Source organism: Zootoca vivipara, chromosome 4 (assembly GCF_965207765.1).
Source record: "Zootoca vivipara chromosome 4, rZooViv2.hap1.1, whole genome shotgun sequence".
Taxonomy (NCBI): domain Eukaryota; kingdom Metazoa; phylum Chordata; class Lepidosauria; order Squamata; family Lacertidae; genus Zootoca; species Zootoca vivipara.
In genome coordinates this window covers 88,408,855-88,434,533 of record NC_142587.1, presented here as the reverse complement: position 1 = coordinate 88,434,533, position 25,679 = coordinate 88,408,855, and the positions used below count along the sequence as shown (strand labels likewise).

The 25,679-nt window shown below is 45.8% G+C and overlaps 1 protein-coding gene across 1 annotated transcript in view; it reads right to left on the bottom strand.

Moving 5' to 3' along the window:
- Positions 1-1,722: 1,722 nt before the first annotated feature.
- Positions 1,723-25,679, bottom strand: part of LOC148686039 (uncharacterized) — a 46,081-nt gene continuing 22,124 nt past the window's right edge. The window contains exon 2 of the mRNA XM_088668415.1: positions 1,723-2,588. Within this exon, the coding sequence (XP_088524541.1) occupies positions 2,442-2,588 (147 nt within the window). The 3' untranslated portion in view covers positions 1,723-2,441. The remainder of the gene's footprint in view (positions 2,589-25,679) is intronic.

Genomic DNA, 25,679 nt, shown 5'->3' with positions numbered 1-25,679 from the left:
TGCGCTCTATGTGGGGCTACCTTTGAAGGTGACCCGGAAACTGCAATTAATCCAGAATGCGGCAGCTAGACTGGTGACTGGGAGTAGCCACGTAACACCGGTCCCGAGAGATCTACATTGGCTCCCAGTACGTTTTCGAGCACAATTCAAAGTGTTCGTGTTGATCTTTAAAGCCCTAAACGGCCTCGGTCCTGTATACCTGAAGGAGCATCTCCACCCCCATCATTCAGCCAGGGTCCAGCGCCGAGGGCCTTCTGGCGGTTCCCTCCCTGCGAGAAGTGAGGTTACAGGGAACCAGGCAGAGGGCCTGCTCGGTAGTGGCACCCACCCTGTGGAACGCCCTTCCAACAGATGTCAAGGAAATAAGCAGCTATCCTAGTTTTAAAAGACATCTGAAGGCAGCCCTGTTTAGGGAAGTTTTTAATATTTAATGCTGTATTGTTTTAATATTTGATTGGGAGCCGCCCAGAGTGGCTGGGGAGACTCAGCCAGATGGGCGGGGTACGAATAATAAATTTTATTATTATTATTATTATTATTATTATTATTATTATTATTATTTACCTAACTTAAGCAATCTGCTTTCAACTTTATTCAGATAACCTGAGCCACCGTTTGGCTGCCCTCTCTTAGAAATGTTTTTTTTGGGGGGGTGGGGGAACTGTGAAGAGCAGCTGCCAGTCAGTGTAGACAAGACTGAGCTAGAGCAGGATTTCCCAAACTTTGGTCTCCCAGCAGTTTTGGGATTACAACTCCCACCATCCCTAGTTAGCAGGACCAGTGGTCAGGCAAGATGGGAATTGTAGCCCCAAAACAGCTGGAGACCCAAGTTTGGGAAACTTGGAGCTAGAGGAATGAAGGGCCTGGTCATTATAGAGCAGATTCCTATGTTCTTAGATATGTTACTATGGCCTAATGGACCTGAAGATTGACCACTGATGGTTGGGGAAGGGCCATAGTTCCGTGGCAGAGCACCTGCTTTGCATGCAGAAGGTCCCAGGTTCAATCCCCTGGTAGGGCTGGGAAGGTGCCCTGCTTGGAACTCTAAGCCCCTGAAAAGTTTTGCATCACCTGTTCTCCTTTTCTTCCTTTGCGTCATTGTTGTATCGGGCACCAAAGTCTCAGGGAGGGGGTGTAGATCAGTGGGTAGGACATCTGCTTTGCATGCACAAGGTTTCAGGTTCAATCCTCGAGATCTCCATTCAAAAGCGTTGGGTAGGAGGCAGTGGAGAAAGTTTCTAGGCCAAGACGAGACCCTGGAGAGCAGCTGCCAATCAAGACAATACTCAACCAGATAGACAAATAATTGGAGCCAGTGTGAGGCAGCTTACTAAATTTTGTTGCCCTTCGTTTTAATGTATGTGTTTTTTACGCCGTGTTTTGAGCAGACCCTCGGTAAATGTTGGAAGTAAGGTCACTTAATTTTTATTTTTATTTAGGAAAAAATTAAATGACCAGTTTGTGGACCACTTTCCGAAATGCCATTTCTTATTGTTTCTCAACCCATTCCAGACGCCACTTAAAGCTACGGTTATCACCGATTACAAGCTCCTACAAGCAGTTTTGCAGGGACAACCTCAAAATCTTAAAACTATCTTAACACCAGTTTAGCCTCACGGGGAAGAAAGCCTTTTGTTTGCCCTCTGACGTGTGTTTGATGGAAAACGTTACATAACAGAGCTGGGTTTTGTGTATTTTTGAGGGTCAAGTCGAGAAGAAAGCTTTTATGCAAGACTCATCTTCTTTATTCAAAAAATAAATATATGTATATATATATATTTGTCAAAGTTTTCCAAATGCCATTCATTCTGAAAGGGGGTGGAGGGGGGCAGTTTCGTTTCTTTGGAAAGTTGCGAAGCCAATGTACAACGACTCACGGTAACAACACTAGCCAACAAATCGATAGGTTCAAACTCGATCTATACAAATTTTCGAAAGCAACAGTGACCCGCCCCCCCCCTTATGACACAAGGGTTCAAAAATGGAGAGAGGTCCCTGCGTTTCCCCCCTCAAAGTCAAAAAGGCACATGAGCTGGGCGAGAAAACTTATTTTGTGCCAAGTTGGCAGATACGTTCTGTGTTTACTGTGGAGTTTGGTTCAAGTCAAAGAAAGAAGATTATTTTTTTGCAAAAGGATTATGAACTCGGAGATAGAAGAGAAGAGGCTCTCTTTCTCTTCCTCCTTTCGGGGACTTTCCATTTTGGTTTGGTTTTGGCATTTAGCAGAAGAGGAGGCAAAAGTTGCGGCAGAGTTCGACGCCCACATCATTCCGTTGTGTTTGGGCGGGTCGCCACATACACAAAGACCACGATCAAAACCACGACCACAGCCAGCGTAGGGAGCACGACGGTCGTGACCTGCTGTCGGGCTTCCTGCATGGCTTGCTTCCGCTCCTTTTTGTCTCTCGACGTCTCTTTTTTGGGCTTCCCTTTCAGCTGTCTCATTCTCCTCCTCTGGGACTTGCGTCAATCAGCCAAAACGAACAAACGGAAATCAAGGTTGAGCAGGGATGCGAACGAATAAGAAGCGCCTCTTCGAGCCCAAAGTTCTCTCCCTCCCGATTTTGAGGAATTCTTGTATTTAAAACCTGAAAAAGAAACAGAAAAGGGAAAAAAAGACTCTTAGGCAAGGGCAGGGGTAGCTGCTGAACAAGGATTTAAAAAAAAAGATTTTCATTACGGTTTTCACAATGCAATATCTGGAACAGATAGAATCAAAAGACAAGAAATAGGGGAGAGAGAAAAGGGGAATGGAGAAAAAGAAGAGAAAAAGAAGAACGGAGAGATAAGGAACATTAAAGATAAAGGGGGGGGAAGACTTCTGCTTTTCCATCTGCCGGTTACATTCAAAAATGATCATTTAAGACAGGCACCCCCAAACTGCGGCCCTCCAGATGTTTAGGCCTACAACTCCCATTATCCCTAGCTAAGAGGACCAGTGGTCGGGGAAGATGGGAATTGTAGTCCAAAACATCTGGAGGGCCAAAGTTTGGCGATGCCTGATTTAAGATATTCAGTCCATCCATCTTTTCTACTTTCTGTTTAACCATAGACAAAGTGCCATTCATTTCTTCTTTCCACGAGAAACCCAAGAGGGAATCCCAAATTGTTGTTGTTATTAATTAGCTTCCGTTAGTTCCCAGCACCATTCCTCCTTATTGGATAATAGTAGGTTCTTCTATCCATTGTGCTGGACAAGGAGTAAATGCTTTTATAGGGGAGAGTGGTGAACCTCAGGCCCAGACACTGAAAGCGGCCCTCAAAGCTGCTCTGTCTGGCCCTTGGAACTACCCCCCCAGCTCACATCCCACAATGGTCCTGCATCACACCCCAAGTGTCCAAGGGGAGGTCACAACTATATAAAACACAGCATTACAATCACAACTAGAACGATTTTTCTTTCCCCTACAGGAAGGTTGGGCAGACGTGAAGCTTGAGGGGATCGACATGAACCCTGAGTCACATGAAAACTAGTGGTTTGGAAAGTAGGGGCAGATAACTAGAATTAAGAAACTGAGCACATGTTTGTCCCGAGAATTTGTTCTCTAATTCTCAACTGAGCTCACAATCGTTTAACACACAGAAAAATCTACTCCGGGTTTCCCATCCTCGTGCCCCCCCCAAAAGGTTTCTCGGTTTTAGCAGCATCACTCTCAGGGAGGAAAGAGGGGGGGGGATTTTTGATGCTCCTGTTTAACAACTGGGGGACAAAAGAAAGCCTTGCAAATTTGGTGCGTTTTCATTCATTAACCGTCTTGCATTGGTTGCGTTCAGATTTTAAATTTCCTTTGCCTATACGTACATCCCTTATGAGCCACCTTTCCCACCTAGGTGCAGACTACAACTCCCATCAGTCTCAGCCAGCACAGTTATGGGAGTTGTAGTCCAGAACTTCAGGCTGGCAAAAGCCGGCTTTGTACAATAAGTAAAACAAACAACTTACTTTATTTTGTAAAATAATGCTGGCTTTGTAAAATAAGTAAAGTAAATTAAACCCATCTTCCCCTGATTAATTATTTATTATTATTATTATTATTATTATTATTATTATTATTATTATTATTATTACCACCTGCCCATCTGGCTGGGTTTCCCCAGCCACTCTGGACAGCTTCCAGAAAAATATAAAAACATAATAAAACGTGACAATTAAAAACTTCCCGATACATGACCTTTTTTTTCTTTTTAAGGAAATCATAGGAGCCGTCCCACCCTGACATTGTTGTGAATACCTAGAATAGCTCAGGAGCTTCTACCAAAAGCAGGCCGTTTCCCAGGCCGTCTCTCTGGGAAACCAAGGCCCAGACAGCCATAACAATGCTCTCCTTGTGGAAAAATTACAGCGCTTCATCATGCCGCAGACACTTCTCCAAGGCCACCAAAGTTGTGGCAGAGTTTAATTCAGCTACAAGGCAGGACTCCATTCATTCCAGGCAGCCGGACAAACAAGATAACACCAGCTAAGGGCATAATGGCAATAACAAGAATTAAGTGTCCTGTCGATAACGGGGCCCTCGGCTGCCATCTTGAACAACAGGTCCCAGCCAGAGGTCCACAGCCTTCTGCTTATATGCAAGGCAGACGGTGCAAGGAGGAAACATGGATTTTTTTCTCACTGCATTCAGGTGCAAGGCAAGAGGAGCAGGAATCAAAGGGCTTTCTGTGGACGGCTCAAAACCCAGCTCATTTTCCCCCCTGGCAAGGGCAGGAGAATTAAAGCTCACTGTGAAAGAATGGTCACGCCTGGAGTCTCAAGAGAACAGGCTTTGTCAGGAAAATTTCACGGATGTAGACAGGGGATTGGGTATTCGTTTGCCCACATGTTCGCACGGGATCCATAATTGTGTATCTGCAGAATGTGCTGTCGTACGCCCCGAGATTTTCAGAAGTGTGTGTCCAAATAGATATACCGCGAGCTGTTCACGCACAGAATGGGTTCTCGCAGAACGGGGATCCCTGACAGTCCAAATGGCAGTGATGAGCAGTGTTGCGGTTTGGATCTGCAACTTGTGGTTGGCTGCAAGAGCTTGCCCTCCCCCCAACCTCTCTTCTCCCCAAAGTGCTGGGTTTTGCAGTGCATTGTTTTTAAAATTGTTTTTGTTAAGCAGCATCAAAACAGCGAGGGAGGCCGAACAGAAATGTTGTAAAACAGGGGTGGTCTACTCCCAAGAGACTGCGATCTAGAGTGATAGACTGGCAATGATCTACCCCCCTTTTGGGGGGTTCAGGTCAAACTTGTTGGGCTCCTTTTAGGGAGGAGGGAAGGCCCATTTTGGGGGGGGAAGGGCTAAAATGTTGAGCTTTTTTTTTAGGGGAGCCAAAGTTCTTCAGCTTCTTTGGGGGGAGCCACTGATCTACCAGTGATCTACCACAGACTTCCAGTGATGTACCGGTACAGTAGATCACAATCTACCTGTTGGACGTGCCTGTTGTAAAGGAGTAAGCAAATGTTCTGGACTCATATGGGGAAAGAACATGTTGTTGTTTAGTCGTTTAGTCGTGTCCGACTCTTCGTGACCCCATGGACCATAGCATGCCAGGCACTCCTGTCTTCCACTGCCTACCACAGTTTGGTCAAACTCAAGTTGGTAGCTTCGAGAACACTGTCCAACCATCTCGTCCTCTGTCGTCCCCTTCTCCTAGTGCCCTCCATCTTTCCCAACATCAGGGTCTTTTCCAGGGAGTCTTCTCTTCTCATGAGGTAGCCAAAGTATTGGAGCCTCAGCTTCACAATCTGTCCTTCCAGCGAGCGCTCAGGGCTGATTTCCTTCAGAATGGATAGGTTTGATCTTCTTGCAGTCCATGGAACTCTCAAGAGTCTCCTCCAGCACCATAATTCAAAAGCATCAATTCTTTGGCGATCAGCCTTCTTTATGGCCCAGCTCTCACTTCCATACATCACTACTGGGAAAACCATAGCTTTAACTATACGTACCTTTGTTGGCAAGGTAATGTCTCTGCTTTTTAAGATGCTGTCTAGGTTTGTCATTGCTTTTCTCCCAAGAAGCAGGGAAAGAACATACCAGGAAAGATTCCCCAAAAAGGCTCCTGAAAGAATACAAAGCAAGCTCCTTCTGCCAGTGTTTCCTGCAACATTGGCAAGCTCTCCACATCTCCTGGGCTGGGTCCACCACCACCTTCTTCTCGTAGCCAAGTAAGATTGCCTTCCATGAACAAAGTCTTAACAGTGAGTCCGTAAGTGACTGTGGAGGCCAATTCTGGATCCACACGTCTTTCCACAGTGGGGACATTGGTTTCCAGGCGGGAGCTGATCACAGTGAGGGTTTGCCAAGTGTGCCTTCCTCTTCGCACGTTTCTCCCTTTCGTCCTGAGTTCAAGTGTCTTCAAAGCCCATGACAGCTTTGGTTAAGGCTGTTCTCCAATTGAGACACTCGCAGGCCAGTGTTTCCCAGTTGTGCGCCAACACTTGCAATTTGGTTGTTCCAAGTCAGCTGCAGTGTTGCTATACTTATTTTGCAATGCATGAAAACACAACACAAGCTTAACGTGAGTCCACAGTGTGATGCAGCAGCAAAAAAAGCTAATGCTATTCTAGGCTGCATCAACAGAAGTCTAGTATCCAGATCAAGGGAAGTAATAGTCCCACTCTATTCTGCCTTAGTCAGACCACACCTGGAATACTGTGTCCAGTTCTGGGCACCATAATTTAATAAGGATAGTGACAAGCTGGAATGTGTTTAGAGGAGGGCGACCAAGATGATCAAGGGTCTGGAAACCAGTCCTTATGAGGAATGCTTGAAGGAGCTGCGTATGTTTAGCCTGGAAAAGAGGCGACTGAGAGGAGATATGATAGCCTTCTTCAAATATCTGAAGGGCTGTCAAATGGAGGAGGGAGCATGCTTGTTTTCTCCAGCTTTCGAGGGCAGGACTCGAACCAATGGCTTCAAGTTGCAAGAAAGGAGATTCCAACTAAACATTCGGAACAACTTTGACAGTAAGAGCTGTTTAGCAGTGGAACAGACTCCCAGGAACGGTGGTGGACTCTCCTTCCTTGGAGTTTTCTAAGCAGAGGTTGAATGGCCACCTGTCATGGATGCTTGAGCTGAGATTCCTGCATTGCAAGGGTGTTGGACTGGATGACCCTCGGGGGTCTCATCCAACTCTAAGATTCCAACACATACAGTGGAAATTGGATTGCCTTAGATTGCTCGAACTCAGAGTCTCAGACTGGGGGCATTTCCCATTCCTACCTTGGAGATACCAAAGATTGAATTTGGGGTCTTCTACATGCAGGCCAGATGTTAATCATAGAATCATAGAGTTGGAGTCTCTTCCATCCAGTCCAACCCCCTGCCAAGCAGGAAACACCATCAAAGCATTCCTGACAGATGGCTGTCAAGCCTCCGCTTAAAGACCTCCAAAGAAGGAGACTCCACCACACTCTTTGGTAGCAAATTCCACTGCCGAACAGCTCTTACTGTCAGGAAGTTCTTACTCCAGGAACAGCTCTTACTCCAGGAACGGTCCTGGAGTAGTTCCATTAACCATTTTTAAAAGGCAATCAACCAGATACTTGTAATTTTCAAATCACTACATTGAAAGCTGCTGAACTTTTTGTGAGTTATACACAAGGAAACGGAACCAGGTCCAGAAGCACAGCTCTCTCAGCAAAGGAGTGATGTGTCGCCAGTTACAGCTTCCAAGGTTCATCAGTTACAGCTTCCAAGGGCAGCCCTACACAGTGTGTCTTACAGTAATCAAGTCTTGAAGTAACCAATGCATGGACCACGAAGATCAGGCTATCCTGTACAAGGAATGGTTGTTGCTGGCAGGCCGGCTGAAGTTGTTAGAAGGCACTCCTAGCCATAGAGCTCATTTGGGCCTCTAGCCACCAAAATGGATCAAGGAGCCCCCTCGCCCAAGCTGTGAACCCAGAGGAGCCTGGTGGATTAGCCCAGTGGCCTCTGGGAAGCCCAAAACCAGGACCTGAGCACTTTCATAAAATCATAGAATTGTAGAGTTAGAAGGGACCCCGAGGGTCATCTAGGCCAACCCCCTGCAATGCAGGGATCTCAGCTAAAACCTGCAGTTCCAAGCCGCTGGCATTCAGATGCATACTGACTTCAACAGTGGAGGGGGAGCACAGCCCTCGTGGCTCATTCTGAATCCCGTGGTTATGCTGTTACGAGATCTGGAAAGACGACACTGGCATGGGCTTGGATACTGCCAGACTACAATTGGCAAGTAGAACATAAAAAGACCTTTCAGACTCCTTAAAAGATCTAAGAAGATGGCTAAAAATTGAGCTGCACCGTTAGATTTGTGAAATAGATTTATCTTGTGAGCTTGCAGCAAGGAGAAGCACTCTGTGATACCTTTCAGAGAGAAAAGGAACTCTGCGTTCCAACTGGGAATTTATTTGTGGAGCATCTAGCTACTTCTGCAAAGCTTTCTTTCACCATCATTCCTTTTCTGCACTGCAATGCAATGCAATCTGCAACTATGTTTTATTTGAAATGCATAGTGTGTGCATCAGTTCAAAATCACTGTTGTCAGATTGCAGACTTATTTTAACTAAAAAAACACCCAAATCTTAGGGATGCCTGAGTATAACTCAACAAGGTCTCTGTAACACAGCACTTGTGGGAAAGGTTATGACACGCCTCACCCACAAAATATGCAGGTTTCAATCCCTGGTGTCTCCAGGTATGGTTGGAAAAGACTCCTTGTCTGAAATCTCAGGTAGCTGCTGCTGCCAGTCAGTGCAAACAACATTGTGCTAGACTGACTCCATATAGTGCAGCTTCCTATGCATTCTGATGAACGCACTGAAATAACCTTGCTCAAGCATAAGTGTGTGAAACATATTCACCATCAAATCTTTACCCAAGTCCAACCCCCTGCAATGCAGGAAACACCATCAAAGCATTCCTGACAGATGGCTGTCAAGCCTCCGCTTAAAGACCTCCAAAGAAGGAGACTCCACCACACTCTTTGGTAGCAAATTCCACTGCCGAACAGCTCTTACTGTCAGGAAGTTCTTCCTAATGTTTAGGTGGAATCTTCTTTCTTGTAGTTTGAATCCATTGCTCCGTGTCCTCTTCTCTGGAGCAGCAGAAAACAACCTTTCTCCCTCCTCTATATGACATCCTTTAATATATTTGAACATGGCTATCATATCACCCCTTAACCTTCTCTTCTCCAGGCTAAACATACCCAGCTCCCTAAGCCGTTCCTCATAAGGCATCGTTTCTAGGCCTTTGACCATTTTGGTTGCCCTCCTCTGGACATGTTCCAGCTTGTCAGTATCCTTCTTGAACTGTGGTGCCCAGAACTGGACACAGTATTCCAGGTGAGGTCTGACCAGAGCAGAATACAATCATACTATTACTTCCCTTGATCTAGATCAGGCATCCCCAAACTTCGGCCCTCCAGATGTTTTGGACTACAATTCCCATCATCCCTGACCACTGGTCCTGTTAGCTAGGGATCATGGGAGTTGTAGGCCAAAACATCTGGAGGGCTGCAGTTTGGGGATGCCTGATCTAGATGCTATACTCCTATTGATGCAGCCTAGAATTGCATTGGCTTTTTTAGCTGCTGCATCACACTGTTGACTCATGTCAAGTTTGTGGTCTACCACTAAGCTATGGCCCTTCCTATGTACATGGGGGGGAACTGCCTTATGCAGCTCTGTACTGTCTACACTAGTATCTCTCTAACTTGAGGTCTTTCCTTCAAGGAACTATTGGAGCACCCAAGACCGTGCATGAAATTTGCTGCCACAATACCTAGTGACGGTCCCCAACTTGGAAGTCTTTAAAAAGAGGGTTATAGCCCCACAATGGATGAAATTTGCCACTTTCGAAAGTATTGCAAAGTGCCAATAAGCCCTGGAATGGTCAGAATGGCAGCTTTTTTTGTGTGTGCGTCTTGTCTCTTATAAGGTTGGTGGTGATGAAGCCTACTTCTAAGCTAGACGTTCCCCTTCGCTTTATTAAGTGCTCACAACCCAGAAAGGAGTTTTTGATGCCAGCGGCACCCATTTTATCCCCCAAAGCTGGCTCAGTCTACGAGCAAATGCTGAAAGGAAATAAAATGCCCAAGAAAATAATGAACGGTCCTGGAGTAGTTCCATTAACCATTTTTAAAAGGCAATCAACCAGATACTTGTAATTTTCAAATCACTACATTGAAAGCTGCTGAACTTTTTTTCCCCTTTCCATAAAAAATAATAATTAAACATTCTTGTTTATCAAGGTTGGTAGGGTTCGGGTTTTAAAAATAAAATATTTTTGAAGCATCATAAAAATAAAAATAATGTATTGAAGAATTATACCTACAAGAGGTAGGGGGGAGCCAAGCCTATTCTCAGAAGCCATTCATGTTGTGGCCTTTCACATTTGGTTCAGGTGTAATAATATAATGCACCACATTTAACAATGGGAATTTGTAATAATAATAATTTTATTCTTTATATGCCGCCCATCTGACCGGGTTGCCCCCAGCCACTGTGGGCTGCTTCCAACAAATTATAAAAGCACAGTAAACAGCAACCATTAAAAGTTGACACATGATAAAAGATGTCTGCGGAAAGTCCTATAATTGTTTATCTCCTTGACAGCTGGTGGGAGGGCGTTTCACAGGGAGGGTGCCACCACCAAGAAGGCCCTCTACCTGATTCCCTGTAACTTCACTTATTGCAGTAAGGGAACTGCAAATAAGTAGGAGGGAGCACAAGACCCTTTGAAACACCCCCCAATTCCTAAAAATGGCTGAGTGGCTGTCTGTGCTAGAACACTTAGCAGAAACTTTCCTCTAGTACATGAAGATAAATTTTCTAGCGTATCACAGAAATTTCCGGCAGCCCATTACATACCACTGAAGTATTATGATCTGTCCCCCCCCCCACCTCCGCCCTCCCCGGTTCCGTTATTTTCAAGGGTAAAAAGCTTTTAGTTATATGCACGGCAATTCTGGGAGTATTAGGAGAGCACATGAAATTGCTATCCTTCAGATGGGAGATAGGTATTTGCCCCCCCCCCCCGGCCACCAAATTACAGGCCTGAATCAAAATTGACCTGCCATTAACAAAAACATCGCTTTTTACAGTAAGTGCGGCTCGGAGAGTTTCCGGGCTTTCCAATTGGAAGAAATGGAAAATAATCTCCACATTATGCCAGAATGACAGGAAGTAAAAAGAGAGAGAAAAAGGGGAGGAAAGAGCTATTTCAATGAGGTTTTAATAATTCCAAGTGTCTCGGAACTGCTTTACAGGTGACATCTCTTCTATAGCAGGGGATGAAGGAATAAGTTTTTGGGGTTTTTTTGCCCTGATCATCGCCTGCGGCCATCGCAGATGCAGTAACCCTACTTAGCATTCGCGTTACAGCTTTTTGAGTGTTCAAAGCACTTTCACATATATTATCCCAATTACCCTTACAACGCCCCTGTAAGGTAAGCCACTATTATTATGGTCATCATATTACAGGCAGGGAGGAAAGAGACTGAGAAGCCGCTAGCTTGTAAAATCCGAAACAGGCACTCCCCCAGTTGATAGCATGCAACTGGCTACCATACTGAATTTTAGAGTCGGAAGTGGCCACAGGGGTCATCTAGTCCAACCCCCCCTGTAATGCAGGAATCTTTTTCCTCCAAGGAACTCGCCATGGTGTATGTGGTTCCTCTCTGCTGTTGAAACTGACTGTTTACAGGGACTAGTTACACATAGGCAGCCGGGTTGGTCTGCCGTAGTCGAAACAAAATAAAAAAAATCCTTCCAGTAGCACCTTAGAGACCAACTAAGTTTGTTATGCGTATGAGCTTTTGTGTGCATGCACACTTCTTCAGATACACTGAAACAGAAGTCACCAGACCCTTATATATAGTGAGAAGGTGGGGAGGGGTATTACTCAGAAGGGTGGTGGGAATGGGTGATTGGCTGATAGGAGTGGTAAACCTGTTGACGACTGTTAACAACTGCAATTGGTCTTACAGGAAAAAGCAAAGGGTAAGATGGCAAAAAAATAGCTTTGTCATGTATAATGAGATAAGATAAGCTGTCTTATTACAAAAGAATTTCAGAAATAAGACTAGAAAGAGAAGTTGCTGAATTGCAACTTATTACCAAACTTAACGGAAATCAGCCCTGAGTGCTCACTGGAAGGACAGATCGTGAAGCTGAGGCTCCAATACTTTGGCCACCTCATGAGAAGAGAAGACTCCCTGGAAAAGACCCTGATGTTGAGAAAGATGGAGGGCACAAGGAGAAGGGGACGACAGAGGACGAGATGGTTGGACAGTGTTCTCGAAGCTACGAACATGAGTCTGACCAAACTGCGGGAGGCAGTGCAAGACAGGAGTGCCTGGCGTGCTCTGGTCCATGGGGTCACGAAGAGTCGGACACGACTAAACGACTAAACAACAACAACCAAACTTAAAACCATGGAGAGACCTGGTCTGAATAGAGACATTGGATTCTTAGCCAGGTGCCCGGCGCGTTTTGCATCTGGCAGCGGGTCAAATTGCGACCACGTGGAGATCTCTGAATGCCATTTATCTCCACCTGGCTGGCCACTCCATCTTTCTTAAGCAGGTAAGCAGAAGAGCTTATTTTCACTGCATTTATCTATCACCTTTTCTCCAAGGAGTCCATGGTTCACCCTGTTAAATAGCGGGAAAGATGGGCCACTGTTAGACGTTAGATTCACAGCTCTTTATTACAGCAGTTAGAACTGCTTCTTGAGTCTGGCTGACTGCAGCCTAGCTGGCTGCTTTACATAATACTAGGTAACTTGTAACAGTAACAACTTCCAACTAACTAACCAATCAGTGATCGACAGTTCTGAATCCTTCATTTGCATACTGGTGGCCCTGAGTGAGAACTGCAGCCAATCTTAATACTGTACAGTGTTTCCTCGACTTATGAACAACGCGGCAACCGAATTTTTCAACTTACAAATGTCTCGACATCCGGGAAAAAACTGCTTTTTCGACTTACGAATTTTTAGATAGGGTTTTTCCGTTTTCAATGCATTCCTATGGGAAATCGCGTTTCCAATGGGGCATTTCGACTTACGAATTTTTCGACTTACGAAGGTGCCTTTGGTACAGATTAAATTTGTAAATCGAGGCACTACTGTATATACGGTAACACACTCCCCTTCCTCAGTTAATCCCTGCAATGGCCCTGTGAGGTTAACAAGCTGCGACTGGCTCCAAGGTCACCCAGGAAGCTTCCTGATTGAGTGGGGATTTGAACCCTGATCTCCCAGGTCCAATGGGACCCAGGTGGCGCTGTGGTTAAACCACTGAGCCTAGGGCTTGCTGATCAGAAGGTCGGCGGTTCGAATCCCTGTGACGGGGTGAGCTCCTGTTGCTCGGTCCCAGCTCCTGCCAACCTAGCAGTTCGAAAGCACGTCAAAATGCAAGTAGATAAATAGGAACCGCTGCAGCGGGAAGGTAAACGGCGTTTCCATGTGCTGCTCTGGTTTGCCAGAAGCGGCTTTGTCATGCTGGCCACATGACCTGGAAGCTATACGCCGGCTCCCTCGGCCAATAATGCGAGATGAGCGCGCAACCCCAGAGTCGGTCACGACTGGACCTAATGGTCAGGGGTCCCTTTACCCTTTACCTTTACCTCCCAGGTCCTAGTCCGATACTCTAACCATTACAGCACCTGGGTTCCCTAGAGTACTTCTGCTATGGGGCACTTATAGATAAAACAAATATGGGGAAAGCAAAACGCCCTTTAGAGAAGGATCTGAAATATTTTCCTCGAAGTTTGAGTTTGTTTTATTCTGGATTGTTTTATTTGATGTTTTAACGCAGAGCTTTCCAAACTTTTCATGTTGGTGACGCACTTTGTAGACATGCATCATTTCGTGGTGCAGTAATTTCGGTTTTACCAGCAAAACGGAGAGTAAACTAGCCCCTACAGCAGGCATCCCCAAACTTCGGGCCTACAGTACAATTCCCATCATCCCTGACCACTGGTCCTGTTAGCTAGGGATCATGGGAGTTGTAGGCCAAAACATCTGGAGGGCCGCAGTTTGGGGATGCCTGCCCTACAGTAACGTGTAGCAACAAAAGGTTGGGAAACCTCCGTTTTAATGTGTTGCAAACCACTTTTGATATTTTGCTCTTTAAAATATAAAGTGGTACAGTGGTACCTCGGGTTACAGACGCTTCAGGTTACAAACGCTTCAGGTTACAAACTCCGCTAACCCAGAAATAGTACCTCAGGTTAAAAACTTTGCTTCAGGATGAGAACAGAAATCGTACTCTGGCCGCGCAGCGGCATCAGGAGGCCCCATTAGCTAAAGTGGTACCTCAAGTTAAGAGCAATTTCAGGTTAAGAACGGACCTCCAGAACGAATTAAGTTCTTAACCAGAGGTACCACTGTATAGAAATGAAACGAACAATAAAAACACTGAAATAAATTATTATTACAGCACCTAGGCATTCTGTTGTAGCAACCTGTAACCTAGGTAAAAGGATCCATTTGGTTATTCCCTTATAAATCTGAAACTGCAAGTGAAATGTGGAAAAGGGCTTCTGAATACTACAGGTATGGCCAGCCACATGAAACAGAACCAAATCTCTCCACCCTGACCTACATTTCTAAACCCCCATTCAAATCCCACTGGTTGAATGGATGCATGTATTGAAGGCATGAAAAGTGCTATGCTGTGATTTCTTTCTAAGGAATAATTCAAAAACTTATAACTATGTATGTCTCACGATTAATCTCAAGGCCACCCTTTATCAACTCCTGCAAATTAGGCTCTCTTCCTTTTCCTTTTTTTAAAAAAATGCTTGGCAGACAAACGGAACTTGCCAGAAAGCCGGCATTATCTGATAAAACCTTTGCATGTATTATCAAGGGTCCGAGGGTCTCTTGAGCAACATGTATATCGTTTACAAATCCAAAGAACAGCCAATAATCCGGTAATCAAACACAGAGATTTATGGGCTCACAAGCAGGGCATCAAAATAAGCCTCCAAGTAGGGACTTAGAGGGGATGAATTTGCAATCCCCAACTGCCACAATTATAAAAAGGAAATTTCCATAAAATTTGGGGTTAGACGTTATTTGACGCCTGCAAAATCAGGGCAGATCAATAATGTAGGAAGTGTGCCTTGAGGAATGCAGAATACGGTAACTGCTTGTGGTCACAATTAAAAAAAAAGAAATCCCACATTTGGGGAGTTGAGGAGAAAAATATTACAGAAAAAACAGGGAACCTTCTAAAATAAAAAATTCCTTCAGTAGCACCTTAAAGACCAACTAAGTTTTTATTTTGGTATGAGCTTTCGTGTGCACCTTCTACCTATTCAAATATGTATACAGCAGTTTCATAAAAAATATAACAAGGCAGCCAGTAACATAAAACACAACATTTCAGTAACATACCGGTAAATATAAACACCTATAAAGGTTAGTTGGTTTAAAGGTGGGGGGGGGGACTCCTGCTTCAAAGCCCTGTCTAAATAATACAGTTTTCAAAAGACATGTAAAAGAAGGCAGGGATTAACTCTGGCCATACTTCCCCTGGCAAGGAGTTCCACAGGGCACACCTGCCACAAAAGCAGGATTACCAAAAGTGCCCCATCAGGAGATCTCAGCAACTGAGGTGGAGCCCCAAAGAATCAGGTTACTTTTGAGATACTTTGGGCCCACGTTGCAGAATTAATTATAGAATTGGAAGGTTGGAAGGGACCACGAGGGTCACCTAGTCCAACCGCCTGCAATGCAGAAACCTTTTGCACGATCCTGAGATCAAGCTTTGTGAATTATACACAAGGAAACGGAACCAGGTCCAGAAGCACAGCTCTCTCAGCAAAGGAGTGATGTGTCGCCAGTTACAGCTTCCAAGGTTCATCAGTTACAGCTTCCAAGGGCAGCCCTACACAGTGTGTCTTACAGTAATCAAGTCTTGAAGTAACCAATGCATGGACCACGAAGATCAGGCTATCCTGTACAAGGAATGGTTGTTGCTGGCAGGCCGGCTGAAGTTGTTAGAAGGCACTCCTAGCCATAGAGCTCATTTGGGCCTCTAGCCACCAAAATGGATCAAGGAGCCCCCTCGCCCAAGCTGTGAACCAAGAGGAGCCTGGTGGATTAGCCCAGTGGCCTCTGGGAAGGCCAAAACCAGGACCTGAGCACTTTCATAAAATCATAGAATTGTAGAGTTAGAAGGGACCCCGAGGGTCATCTAGGCCAACCCCCTGCAATGCAGGGATCTCAGCTAAAACCTGCAGTTCCAAGCCGCTGGCATTCAGATGCATACTGACTTCAACAGTGGAGGGGGAGCACAGCCCTCGTGGCTCATTCTGAATCCCGTGGTTATGCTGTTACGAGATCTGGAAAGACGACACTGGCATGGGCTTGGATACTGCCAGACTACAATTGGCAAGTAGAACATAAAAAGACCTTTCAGACTCCTTAAAAGATCTAAGAAGATGGCTAAAAATTGAGCTGCACCGTTAGATTTGTGAAATAGATTTATCTTGTGAGCTTGCAGCAAGGAGAAGCACTCTGTGATACCTTTCAGAGAGAAAAGGAACTCTGCGTTCCAACTGGGAATTTATTTGTGGAGCATCTAGCTACTTCTGCAAAGCTTTCTTTCACCATCATTCCTTTTCTGCACTGCAATGCAATGCAATCTGCAACTATGTTTTATTTGAAATGCATAGTGTGTGCATCAGTTCAAAATCACTGTTGTCAGATTGCAGACTTATTTTAACTAAAAAAACACCCAAATCTTAGGGATGCCTGAGTATAACTCAACAAGGTCTCTGTAACACAGCACTTGTGGGAAAGGTTATGACACGCCTCACCCACAAAATATGCAGGTTTCAATCCCTGGTGTCTCCAGGTATGGTTGGAAAAGACTCCTTGTCTGAAATCTCAGGTAGCTGCTGCTGCCAGTCAGTGCAAACAACATTGTGCTAGACTGACTCCATATAGTGCAGCTTCCTATGCATTCTGATGAACGCACTGAAATAACCTTGCTCAAGCATAAGTGTGTGAAACATATTCACCATCAAATCTTTACCCAAGTCCAACCCCCTGCAATGCAGGAATCATACAGGACAGGTGCGTCATCCCACCTCTGCTTAAAATCCTGCAAGGGAGGGGAGTCTACCACTACTGTCATTTCCCTACGACAACTTTTAAATTGTAAGCTCCTTGGGGCAGGAACCAGCAGACCGATGGGCCTATACAGAAAAATAATAACATGTCTTCACTCCCTTCCCTGTGTTCTGGACACAGGCTAGGATGCAAGCAATTGCTCACCATTGCACCTGAATCCCAGTGCACCTGGTGATAAGGCGCTGAGCATGCATAGATCTCTACAGTCACGACCTGCACAGTCCTAGACCCCTGTGGGTTTCGGAGGACCCTTTAATAAATGGGGGGGGGGGTGAGCAATTTTTCAAAAAGCGTCCCCCAATGTGTTTGAAAAACCCTCTTTGGCCTATCTTTCCCCGTCCCAATTCTCCCACATTCACACGCAAGACACCTGCTCAAAAATCAGGGCAACGACCCTAAAAGCATGTTACTTTGCAACAAGCCACTCTGCTTTTCTAAAGGGGAATGACGCGTAAGTCACGTGCTAATGATGTGCACAGTTTCTCTACAAATACCACTTCTAGGTAGGAAAACAGGTGCAGAGCAGCCCCGAGGGACGTCTAAATGAGAATGGATATTGTTTGTTCCCTTGGAGACTGAGCCACTTCTACTGGAAATTCCTAAATGTGATGCTCGGAAGTCGTTAAAATGTGGATGCCGGATAATCTATACTTTCTTTAGGCTTCGGTGCAATTTTGTGCCAAATTAAAACCACGCGGCTTCGTGGGCAACAGGGCAGGGGGATACAGTTGAGGGCAGGTTTAGCTTTGCTTTTAAACATTTTCCTTTCTTATATACCGGTACCCCACAGAACCCTATGCATTTAGAGGGGGGGGGGAGGTGCGCTTTAAAGGGGGGGGGCTGCAAAGGAAAGGAAAACCATTTGCACTTTGCTATGGACCTGTGATTATGAAGTCTAAATCGCGGGATTGCGTGTTTGTTCAGTGCTTCCCACTTTAAAATCTACAACAACTGTGAAGGGTTCTTTTGAAAACAGAGCAATTTGTCTCGATGGTGCGTTTATTTGCTCAAATTCACTCAGCATCTCAAAAGAAAGGGGGGAGGCACCAACCACCAAAATACCACCAAACCACTGCATTTAATAAAATACACTTAAACCACTTATGACTGACAGCAACAAAAGGGGGTGGGGGGGGTGGAAGAGACATGCCATCATTTAAAAGTCTGTACTTGACCAATATCTGCTAGGCAGGGGTCAGAGCTCAGGAATCTTTTGCCCAACGTGGGGCTCAAACCCACAACCCCGAGATTAAGAGTCCCATGCTCTACCAACTGAGCTACTACACAACATACCAGTGGTCTGACTTCCTATTGGGCAGCTCCCTATGTTCCTGATTCCCTCTGAGGGTTTATAAGCCACTAAGAGGAATCTGGAAGCCTGCAGCCTCTCATCAACTCCATCCTTGTCCACCTGCAGACCAGATGGGCTGAGCTGATTATTGGTTGGGCTACTCATGAGCAAGCAGCTGGCCCAGCAGCTTCCTCCTCACGCCAACAAAGGCAACTGTTGTCCCAACAGCATTTATGGAAGCGGGCAAGGCATGCATGCAAACTGTAGCATATTGCTGGAGATCACTTGATGGAAATGGGCATTGGAGATAAGGGGAACAAACAGCCTAGACAAAAACACCCGTCTGGTTCCACATATCTGCAAAAATGCTCTCTCTCTCTCTCTCTCTTTCACAGCTATACAAGTTCTTTCATCCTATGCAAGGCAGCATCTGTGCAAGGAATTGTTGGCGTCATTTGCCTTCATGGTTTTGCAAAAAAAGGAAAAAGAACAGATAAAGAACCATTGGCACTTTTGATTCTGATCTCGGTTGGTCATTAAAATCCTGGCACAGATATTCCCTTTCAGGCTCTGGAGTTGGCAGGTCTAGGCCCACAGCAGAAACGGGCTGTTAATTCTAAAACCACAAAACCAAAGGGGATTCTGGAATGAAAGAAAAGCCGTATGAAAACAGCCCCCAGGACTTTAGGCCAAGAGAGCCAACAAAAGAGCTCTGGGCCCATCTTGGGCTGCCCAGATTCTTCCCTGCCCTGCCTTTCTCTTCCTGCATACAACCCCAAACTCCCAATATCCCATTCTATATAAATTCCGGCCAACAGATGCACATTTTAGGAAACTGTCCACTGCTGATTTAATCCAGGTAGCATGAAAAGAGTTGGACTCAAGAGAGCCAACTTAAATGACCATTTATTTTTTGTGGGGTGGGTTGCGTGACTGCCCCAAGCTAAAAAAAAATCCTTCCAGTAGCACCTTAGAGACCAACTAAGTTTGTCATTGGTATGAGCTTTTGTGTGCATGCACACTTCATCTGAAGAAGTGTGCATGCACACGAAAGCTCATACCAATGACAAACTTAGTTGGTCTCTAAGGTGCTACTGGAAGGAACTTTTTTATTTTGTTTCGACTACAGCAGACTAACATGGCTACCTACCTGTAACCTCCCCCAGCTAATTATTTTATCCAAACCAATTGCACAGGTTGGTGAAACCGCTCCTGAATTGCACCACTGCAAACTGCAAGGCACAGAGTTTGCATGCTTGAAGGCTTCCCCATGAAAAATGCACTAGAAGAGCCTTTCCTTATACTGTAGCCAAAAGGAACTAACCTGTTGCTCTCTGGATGAAGTTTGAGTCCACCACCTGCCAGCCCTAGCCAGGTCATGAATGATGGGGAGTCGAGTCATGTATTTATTGCATTTATGTGCTGCCCTCCCTCCCAAAGGATCCCAGGGTAGCAGGCAACAAGTGATAAAACAACTGCAAAAACCTTTTTAAAGCAATTCCAAAGAGGTCAACTTATAAAAGCTGGTTGGAAGAGAGAGCTCTGCAGCCGACGGTGTAAACACAACGAAGACTGTGTCTGTCTGATTTTCAAGGAGAGGGAATTGCAAAGGGTACCACAACTCTAGAGGCCCAATTCCAGGTACAAGGGCACCTGTAAGAAGCCTTCAACAGTACAGCACAATGATCGATTAGGTATATAAGGGGTGAGACAACCTTTCAGGTATTGTGGTCCCAAATTGTGTACCAAAACCAGTACCTTGAACTTAGCCCGGTACCTAACTGGCAACCCAAATAGTCCAAAACATCTGGAAGGTCACAGGCTCCCCATCCCTGCCTTATGGGGAAGATGTTCCCAACCTCCTTGATGATATTGGTTTCTGAAATCACTCTCTCTGGGTACATTGGGTACATTGATCAGTGTTAGAAACTCAGATATATACTGTAAGCTAGTTGCCAAATGACACCTTAAACCTAGGTTGTGGTCGCCAAAACAGAATGCCTCCGTGCCTTTTTAAAAAAATTAAATAATCTGTAAGGTGTATTAATTCTATTTTTATTATTCATTTCACTTCTATACCGCTTTATGTTTTAAAGAAAAGGTTTCAAAGTGGTTTAAAGGTAAAGGGTAAAGGGACCCCTGACCGTTAGGTCCAATCGCGGACGACTCTGGGGTTGTGGCGCTCATCTCACTTTACTGGCGGAGGGAGCCAGCATACAGCTTCCGGGTCATGTGGCCAGCATGACTAAGCCGCTTCTGGCGAACCAGAACAGCGCACGGAAACGCCGTTTACTTTCCCGCCGGAGCGGTACCTATTTATCTACTTGCACTATGACGTGCTTTCGAACTGCTAGGTTGGCAGGAGCTGGGACCGAGCAATGGGAGCTCACCCTGTCGCAGGGATTTGAACCACCGACCTTCTGATCGGCAAGCCCTAGGCTCTGTGGTTTAACCCACAGAGCCACCCGCATCCCTTTTGTAAACCCAAAGTGGTCTACAGCACATTAAAACATCAAATAAAACGATCCAGAATAAAACAAATTCCAAGCTTCAAGGAAAAAATTTCAGCTCCTTCCCTTTGTGACATCTTGCTTTCCCCATATTTATTTTCCTACTTAATTTAAAGTATAGACCTGGGAGATCAGGGTTCGAGTCCCCACTGAGTCAGGAAGCTCACTGGGTGAACTTTGAATCAGTCGCAATCTCTTAACCTACCTCACAGGGCCATTGTAGGGATTAACTGAGGAAGGGAGGTGAACCATAGACTCCTTGGAGAAAAAGGTGGGAGATAAAAGCAGTGAATAAGCTATTCTGCTTACCTGCTTAAGAAAGATGGAGGGGTCAGCCAGGTGGAGATACATAACATCCAGAGATCTCTACATGGTCACAATTGGACACTGTACACGAGAACAGATTGAGGTTGAATCCTGACAAGACAGAAGTACTGTTTGTGGGGGGCAGGAGGCGGGCAAGTGTGGGGGACTCCCTGGTCCTGAATGGGGTAACTGTGCCCCTGAAAGACCAGGTGTGCAGCCTGGGAGTCATTTTGGACTCACAGCTGTCCATGGAGGCGCAGGTTAATTCTGTGTCCAGGGCAGCTGTATACCAGCTCCATCTGGTACGCAGGCTGAGACCCTTACCTGCCCACAGACTGTCTTGCCAGAGTGGTGCATGCTCTAGTTATCTCTCGCTTGGACTACTGCAATGCGCTCTATGTGGGGCTACCTTTGAAGGTGACCCGGAAACTACAATTAATCCAGAATGCGGCAGCTAGACTGGTGACTGGGAGTAGCCGCCGAGACCACATATCTTGAAAGACCTGCATTGGCTCCCAGTACGTTTCTGAGCACAATTCAAAGTGTTGGTGCTGACCTTTAAAGCCCTAAACGGCCTTGGCCCAGTATACCTGAAGGAGCATCTCCACCCCCATCATTCAGCCTAGACACTGAGGTCCAGCTCCGAGGGCCTTCTGTCGGTTCGCTCCCTGCGAGATTACAGGGGACCAGGCAGAGGGCCTTCTTGGGTAGTGGTGCCCACCCTGTGGAATGCCCTCCCATCAGATGTCAAGGAAATAAACAACTACCGGTACCTGACTTTTAAAAGACATCTGAAGGCAGCCCTGTTTAGGGAAGTTTTTAATTGTATTGTGTTTTTAATATTCGGTTGGAAGCCGCCCAGAGTGGCTGGGAAAACCTAGCCAGATGGGTGGGGTATAAATAATAAATTATTATTATTATATTATTATTATAAAAGCATCTCTGTGCACTTATCCATGGGTTGTTGCCAGGCTGGTGAGAAACGTCCAGAGAAGGAGGGAGGGTAAGCTCAAAGAAGTTGCTAAACTATACTCGGTCCAGTATACCTGAAGGAGCGTCTCCACCTCCATCGCTCTGCCCAGACACTGAGGTCCAGTGCTGAGGGCCTTCTGGCGGTTCCCACATTGCGAGAAGTCAAGTTGCAGGGAACCAGGCAGAGTGGCGCCCGCCCTGTGGAACGCCCTCCCATCAGATGTCAAAGAGAAAAACAACTACCAGACTTTTAGAGGACATCTGAAGGCAGCCCTGTTTAGGGGAGCTTTTAATCTTTAAGAAATTAGTGTATTCTAATATTTCTGTTGGAAGCCGCCCAGAGTGACTGGGGAAACCCAGGCAGATGGGTGGGGTATAAATAATAAATTATTATTATTATTACTACTCTGAAAACTTAATTCTCCATCAGCAGTTGGGTGGTTTCCCCCTCCTTTTTTTTTAATATGGAGGAGAATCTCATCCTTATTAATTCAATGTTTATTTCCCATGCACTCACGCCAGGTGCCTCAGCGTCATCTATGGAGAAGGACTTTGGAGACTGGAGTAGAAACACAGGCCACCTGATTCCTGCTCCACACGTAACAGAGAGCAGAACTGAACAAGAAGAATGGTTAGATTCACCTGGATAGGAGTCTCCTCTCAGAGCAGACGGAGGAATTCAGACCTAATTACCAAGCGCTGCCTAGGCAGCTGCCCGCAGGGAGCTTCCCGCCTGGAAGGAAACCTTGTTTGATTAGTCTCTTCCAGCTTGTCAAGATTGGCAGGGGAGATGTTGTGGTTTAGCTTTATTAAGGAGGAAGAGGTGAAGCTCATCTTTCTCCCCTGACCCGAGCCTGTGTGGAAAGGACCTAATAAAAGTGTTTGTTTGGTTTTAAAGCAAATTAAGCAGCCAATTTATCAGCAGGAAAGTAATGCAACATTAAAGGCTGGAAATACACAGGATGTGTTTTTTTGTTTAGTTTTTATAAATGCATGTAAGGATGCTGATAATAAATGGGAACAGAGCAGGTGTGGAGGGCAGGGGCTTAAACAGGGGTCCCCCAAACTAAGGCCCGGGGGCCGGATGCGGCCCAATCACCTCATAAATCCGGCCCTCGGACGGTCCGGGAATCAGCATGTTTTTACATGAGTAGAATGTGTCCTTTTATTTAAAATGCATCTCTGGGTTATTTGTGGGGCCTGCCTGGTGTTTTTACATGAGTTGAATGTGTCCTTTTATTTAAAATGCATCTCTGGGTTATTTGTGGGGTATAGGAATTCGTTCATATTTTTTTTTCAAAATATAGTCCGGCCCCCCACAAGGTCTGAGGGACAGTGAACCGGCCCCCTGCTGAAAAAGTTTGCTGACCCCTGGGCTTAAATTTCCCCTTCCACACCTGCTTGGATTCTGTTAATTACCAGTTCCACACATTATTAGACAGACAGAGCAGGTTGCACATATATTACACCTTAGATCAGGGTTTCCCAAACTTGGGTCTCCAGCTGTTTTTGGACTACAAGTCCCATCACCCCTGACCCTGCTAGCTAGGGATGATGGGAGATGTAGTCGAAAAGCAGCTGGAGATCCAAGTTTGGGAAGCCCTGCTTTAGATCAGGCATAGGCAAACTCCGGCCCTCCAGATGTTTGGGACTACAATTTCCATCATCCCTGACCAAGGGTCCTGTTAGCTAGGGATGATGGGAGTTGTAATCCCAAACATCTGGAGGGCCGGAGTTTGCCTATGCCTGCTTTAGATACATCATGTGTAGCTTGGCTCTAAGCATCATTGACCTGGGAAAGAGAGCTGGGTCTCTGGGTTTGACATTTTATTATACGTGCTGGAAGCCGCCCAGAGTGGCTGGGGAAACCCAGCCAGATGGGCGGGGTATAAATATTATTGTTATTGTCACTATTATTATATGGGCAGCAGTGAGTGGTACCTTGTGCTATTGCTCCGCTTGAGCATCAGAACTAATGAAAGACATTAGGCTGGAGTAGGGTTGTTTCCAACCACGTCAACAGGTGTACAGACCTCCACCTGTGCAACAAGATTTTCTTTCTTACTCTCTTCTCCCCTGCCCCACAAATCTGCTCCAGAGGATTAGGGGATCCGCCAGCCCAGAACAGATTTTTTGGGGGGGGCTCCCACCGGGAGAGAGAAAAGGGGGAGGTGGCCAATCAAATCCCTGCCAGTCTCCCTTAATCCTACACATAAAGACAGCACAGAACAAACAAAAAAAACCCCAAAACTGAAACCGAATCCCCTTTGCTGAAATTCATTCCTTGCAACGGTCTTTTTCTCAGAAGAAGAAATAAGCAAGCAGCAGGACTCTGCCTGGTATAGACAGACAGGTAAGGCAGAGACATAATTGCCCTTTAATAAGAACAACAGGAGGCTTGGAACAAAATCCCGCAGCTCATTCTTCTGTCCACCCTGTCGCTGTACCGATGAAAGAAAATTACCTCCCACTGGCTGCGGCGCAGCAACGACTCCTTGGCTCACAGATATTGAGCCAGCTTTTGCCAACCCGACTGTCCGCCAGGCGTTTCGGACTACAACTCCCACTGGTAAGAGGGTGGTGGGAGTTCTAGGCCTGTCTAGGCTGCTCCTAATCTAAGGCATATCTTGCATGTGTATGTTAAGGTCATTAAAAGTGTTTTTGGACTACAATTCCCCTAATCCCTGGTCCTGCTAGCTAGGGGTGATGGGACTTATAGTCCAAAAGCAGCTGGAGACGCAAGTTTGGCAAACCCAGCACTAATGCAGCTTTGGAGGAGCGCATCGTTGGTTCCACACCATTCCTTGAATGCAACAAAACATCTCCAGGCCTCTTAATCTCTAAGGAAGGCACGGGGGACCTTTGTTTCTCTGGATGCTGCTGAACTACAGCTCCCATCATCCCTGACCATTGGCCATGCTTGCCAAGCCTGATGGGAGTTATAGTTCAGCAATATCCGGAGGGACAAAGTTTCCCACAGCTGACCTAAGGATTTCTGCTCTGCTTTCTCACAGCATCCCACTTGAATCACTTCACGGCCTGCGGCGATTTTTCTCATTTCTACTATTCTGGCACAATCCTCGTTATAAGGAAAAAACAAGGGCGCATTTATTAAGCGCTTCTTCTCTGCTATAAATCCCCAGAGCTTCAAGGCTAAGCGAAGGCTGACAGGAAACATCTTCCTTGGGCTAGCGTGTCTTCCAAAAGCTTCGCGGCTTCAACCGCTGCGCCAGATATAGAACCTCAACCTTGCCTTGCAAACCGGTTATATATCGAGGTTAAGGGAAATATTATTTTTAGTTCCTCGGGTGCTTGTGTCAAGGGCTCGAGCTACCTGGCACAGGGAATACCTCAAACCCTGCCAAATACAGTGATATAAAGGCAGATAGAGACTGACCTACAGCGAACATGAGGCCTGCGCGACTGATTTGTCCTGAATTTGAATGAAGAGGCGCTTAACGGATGCGGTTCTCTGGTGCA